At 37.8% G+C, this 5217-nt stretch overlaps 1 protein-coding gene across 1 annotated transcript; it reads right to left on the bottom strand.

Moving 5' to 3' along the window:
* Positions 1–4116: 4116 nt before the first annotated feature.
* LOC114726833 (ethylene-responsive transcription factor ESR1-like) lies at positions 4117–5217 on the bottom strand. The gene has a single exon (XM_028913552.1). The coding sequence runs from the start codon at positions 5215–5217 to the stop codon at positions 4117–4119; it is 1101 nt and encodes a 366-aa protein (XP_028769385.1).

The following is a 5217-nucleotide window of genomic DNA, read 5'->3' as shown; positions in this document are numbered from 1 at the left end:
TAAAGAGAGGATTATTGGAAGATTAATTAGGAGGGCAAGTCTACGTATTTATTAGCCATAAATATAAAGATACAACGTGGTGTTAGTAGATAGGAGACAAGGGGGTTAATACATGGTAGCTAGATATAAAGCCTTAAGAAATAATTATAAGGCCCAGTGCTAATAATCCTATAATCACCGTATAAATAGGCTTTATTTACGACTGCATGACAGTGCATCATCACATAATTACTTCCCTGTATATTTTTTTCCTTTTACCCTTTTTTCTGAAGCAAGTTGAGTTTTTACCTCTAATAGTCAACTGATCCAGCTCAGAGTGGCTGAAATGAATTATGAAATCCCCCCAAAACAAAAGAAAAATCATTTTTCTCTCATGGGTAATAATTCACCTTTGTTTTACCTTAAATAGGTTTTTTAAGGACTCTACTCATGCGCGTGCATTGTTTGCATAATTGTATGGCTATATATACGTACTCACAGTCACAGGTAAAACATTTGAAAGTTATTACTACAGTATTACAATTCCTATATTTATGTGCATAATTCTTTTTTGTGATAATTTTTTGTAAAGGTTTAATAGAAATACGATACCATATAACACATGGAAGGCACGTAATTGGATCGTGAGTCGTAAAGATAAATTAAAGTAGTGTACACTGGCGCAATAGATAGGGATTCTTATCATACTAATAATAACATCTCTTTAAATGTTACCAATACCACACCTAATGACAATGTACAGCTAGCTATTAACACTTTGGGAGCATAATTGTTTAACATTTCATAATTTCATATTGTACTAATTAGTAATCAAGTATGTACTGTTTAAGGTACATGTATTAGCTACCTATGCATGTACTATCAATTAGATAAACGTTATCAGCAAGGATATTTGAAAAGTCATGATTATCAGTATACATAGAAAGAAGCTAAAAAATAATCCATAGACAATTTTTACACCAACTTCGTATTTGGGTTTTTGAATATTTATATTAACATTTATTATATTTATTCTCATTAACAAATGAGAACAATTCAACCCTGGGCTAGTGATATTTTTTTTAGGGTTAATATAAACTTTGGTCTTTTAGGTTTGTTTTCACTTTGGTTTTAGTCCCTCAAATTTCAAATCATATGTTTTGGTTCTTCAAGTTTCTTTTCATTTAAAATATTAGTCTTTATAACCCAATAAAAACCTGGATAATTTTGCTTCTAGAGGGACCAAAACCTATAGTTTAATATTTAAGAGACCAAAATCAAAATGAAAACAAATTTGAAGGACCAAAAATTATATTAACCTTTTTTTTTAATATATCCACATGATTCGATTATTCATCTCTCTTATAAGATATATCCAAGTGAGTACTTTTTGTCCCTTTTTTTTTTTTTAACTTGGTAATAAAAGTGCCTCTTACAAAGTCAGCCGCGGCAAATTAAAGGCAGAAGTACTCTGGGTCCTGGGAGTACTGGTGACATGCGTAATGAAAATCTCAGTCCAATTGCTTTTGATGACTGGTGCAGCCAGACGTGACCATCCTTTCAAAATTCAACCATGGTGATGATGCGGTACGGATATGAAATCCATCTAAGCTAATCCAACTTATGGGAAAGGGAATATATATTGGAAGGATGACGTTACGTTGTTACACTACATGAAGCTAGAATACAGACATTTACGAGAGAGGATCATTAAACATGAACGGAAAATATAGATGAAGTTAAGGATGATTTAGTAACTTGGTGGGGATAGTGTTCATTAATTGTACAAGAGACGCCTGAGTGCCTGAGTCTGATTGCCATGCCGACACCCGGGTGCAACAATCAATATATATATATATATATTTATATCCACACACACTCACCACCAAAGATACTACCCCTCTTTCAAACCTAAATGTGAGACCCATTTTAGAGGATAAATTTTACACTACTACAAAATGGGTCTTGGATTCAGATTCAGATTCAGATTCAGAGGAGTATAGTGGAAACTAAGTGAGTAGCCCACGTAACTATGCTGGAAAAGTGGAAATTAAAATTGGAGATGCTTGAGGAATTTACAAAAACGCAACAAGTTAATTTGTTGATTACCTATATATATAATACACATGGGAAGCAAATGAAATGCATGTTATTAGAAACAGAAAAGGAGGTAAAGATACAGGAAAGATGATGGCACGTACGAGATCAGTGTCAGAAAGCGAGGATGATGAAGGATCGATGCACGGTGAAAGGCCAGCATGGCTGGTATATGAGCATTGAATTACACCACACAGCAGAGAGCAACAACAAAAGCTAATGAATGAAGCAGATAAGTTTCTCAGAAGCTTTGCTGTGCAAATGCAAAAACCTTAATTACAACGTAGGTTGTCTTGCGTGCGGATCTCTCTCTCTCTACACACACACACACACACACACACACACATTATATAACATTATACTGTTTGGAGACATGTTCATCAGCAACACTGTCTTCTGTCACCACTAGTTTTAGCAGTCTTCCTTCCCGCATGTTTGCCACGTTTGTTCTTTACTCTCTCAACACCTTTTTTCATTATGTTCCTGCTTTGCTTGTTTCTCTTTCTTTCTTCCTAAAGGCATGCAACAAACATACTTACTTGGTACGTAAGAATGTCTTCTTGTCTACTTCATATCCATGGCTTTACTTCCGCCATACGGCTAGATATACGCTTATGTAATTCTTGCTTTATCCCACTGTATTCCATTTGCTTTTTGAATATAAAGAAAACGAGTGGCTTAGACACAATAATGTAAAAAATTAATTGTCTCCGCATTTTTTTTAAAAATATTTTGGCCTCAATTCCTCAAGACAATGCGTATGCATGTCATCGATCGAGCCCGAGTTCAGCAGAAAAATTTCAGATTTTCCACTTGAAACTGCAAAAAAGTACACTTTAACTTATATCTCATTTATTATTTCGAAACGCAATTGTAAGTTTTATTTTCTGTGGTCACACAATTGAAAAGAGGATACCTGTCTCTCAGTTTCAAGTGATGCACTTGTTCTATGTTATGAGAATCATGATTAGTTTGCATAGCTAGATCCACTTAACAAACTGCGGCGGGAGATTATACGTATATATGATCCATCCATTCCTTAATATAGAAGTTATAGTAAACTAATTTGTGGAAGGAAACCTCTAATCTATATTAATAATTTATGGGGGAAAATATGAATAAAAGAAACAAAGTATGATTTTATGGTTCACTGAAAATCTCATGTATGGAAATTGTTAATCTCACAACTTTTAATTCATGTTCAGATGATAAAAAAAAATTCAATATATCAAGTTTATTAGCGTCACATACAATAAATTGTGGGTGAAATATATAAAAGAATGATAACCAAAATAGTATATAAGGCCCTTTTACAATCTAACTGGTGTTTGGTCTTGTAATTGAAAGTCTTCACCTGGAAAAGCTTTGCGTTTTCGATGACTGAAGAGCCAGCTGTGCCACAGCTCCTTTTAATTTCTTTCCTAGTAAACTTTTGTGATCGATTCCGGTTAGGTTTTATACTTTTAAGATCACAGTCACGCACAAACAAACACCGAGAATAAAACGTCACAGCGTGATCAGGAATTACTCGAACCAATGTGTTTTGATTCGGACTGACTGAACCAAGATTTTATGTATAAAAGCATAGCAGAGAAAGGCTTCGCAAAAGACAACTTTTAGAGTTCCAAGGTCAACGCACAAGAATTTAATTTATACTCCGAGTCTGTGGTTCTCAATCTCTCAAACTCAAAGCATATGAAAGGCCTTTATTTTACCGTCTCTCCGGCATAACAAAAAGTGAAAACATGCCAAAATGGCAATACTCAATTGCAAGCCTAAACGAATTGAAGCTGACATAACCAAGTGAAAGTATATTGGTAAACATATCATCAACTACCCTACAGGGAAGGTACATAGTGAGTTTGGACGAACTCGTGACCTAGTGAAACTAACTAGTACAAACAAGATCACCCAATTTGCAAGTTGCATATGACAGATTGAACAAGGTACATACATAAGATTAGGGCATATATAATTAAAAGAAAACATTCATCTGGGCTACATAGATTTTCCTGCGGGTACAGTCATGAAATGGAGAGATTAAGCATTCTGGACGCTGGCTGCAAAGGTATTAAGAATCTCTTGATAGCGAACAAGATCTTGCGTGATTGAGAAATCTGCATGGTTCATCAACTGATGACTGTTGCCGAAACGCATAGCCTGCTCATCAAAACCCTCGAACTGTTGTTGCATAGGAAGAAAACCTTGGTCGTCCAAATGGACACCAAAACCCTCCTTCTTGGTTTCATAATAGCGTTGAGAAGCAGAAACAAACCTAGGATCATCAGGCACTGACTGGTACTGAGGCTGAGGCTGAGGTTGAGGGGGTAATTCTGGGGGAGGCTCAAATTTCTTGGGCTTCGAAGTTAACATAAATTTGTGAACTATCTCCTCCAACAACCCCGAGTCTGAAACTTCTCTTGGGAAGAACGCAGATTCATCATCAGCTTCAAAATCGCTCTTCGTTATTCCATTATGATGGGTTGCGGTCGTCGAGAAGGAAGCAGACCCACACGTGCTACTGCTAACAGTATTAGCGCCACCAGAAGAATTCATCAAACAGCATCCTCGGAGACAAGTACACGTAGGACAGGCGGACGACGATGAAGAAAAAGCGACCACAGAAGGGTCGAGAACATCAGGGTGCATAATCATGTTGTTCGAGGAAGAGTTTCGGTGGGTTGAACAGGGACGATGGTTAGCCCAACTAGAAGCTCCCACAAGGTGGCTATGGAGGTTCTTGTTAATATTAACGGACGGCGACTGAGACAGCTTCGGAAAGTTAAAAGAAGGAGGTAAGAGATTGTAAGGAACAGAGTAAGGAGAAAGGGAAGTTGGGTAGACGAAGTTGGTGCGAGCTTTAAGGCCACGCATGGCTCGGGCGGCGTAGTCGTAGGCACAAGCGGCTTCCTCCGCCGTGTCGAAGGTACCAAGCCAACGTCGCTCCTTCGACAGAGGGTCCCTTATCTCGGCGGCGTAACGGCCCCAGGGCCTACGCCTAACTCCACGGTACCTCGTACCGCCGGCGCCGTTGTCTCTCGAAGCCCTCTTGTTGGCGGCGGGAGTGCACTTCTTGTGGTGGTGATCAGAGAAGGATTCGTTGGGACCAAGGCCGTTGAGACGCCTAAAAGCTTCTTCCAT

The sequence above is a fragment of the Neltuma alba genome, unplaced genomic scaffold (assembly GCF_004799145.2).
Source record: "Neltuma alba isolate B1F8T4 unplaced genomic scaffold, ASM479914v2 tig00012407_pilon, whole genome shotgun sequence".
Lineage (NCBI taxonomy): Eukaryota > Viridiplantae > Streptophyta > Magnoliopsida > Fabales > Fabaceae > Neltuma > Neltuma alba.
The sequence above is the reverse complement of the archived record's forward strand: the minus strand, read 5'-3'. Positions and strand labels throughout refer to the sequence as shown.

Excerpts from the sequence above, each read along its gene's own strand:
- LOC114726833 (XM_028913552.1), bottom strand. The coding sequence starts at position 5,217 with ATGGAAGAAGCTTTTAGGCGTCTCAACGGCCTTGGTCCCAACGAATCC.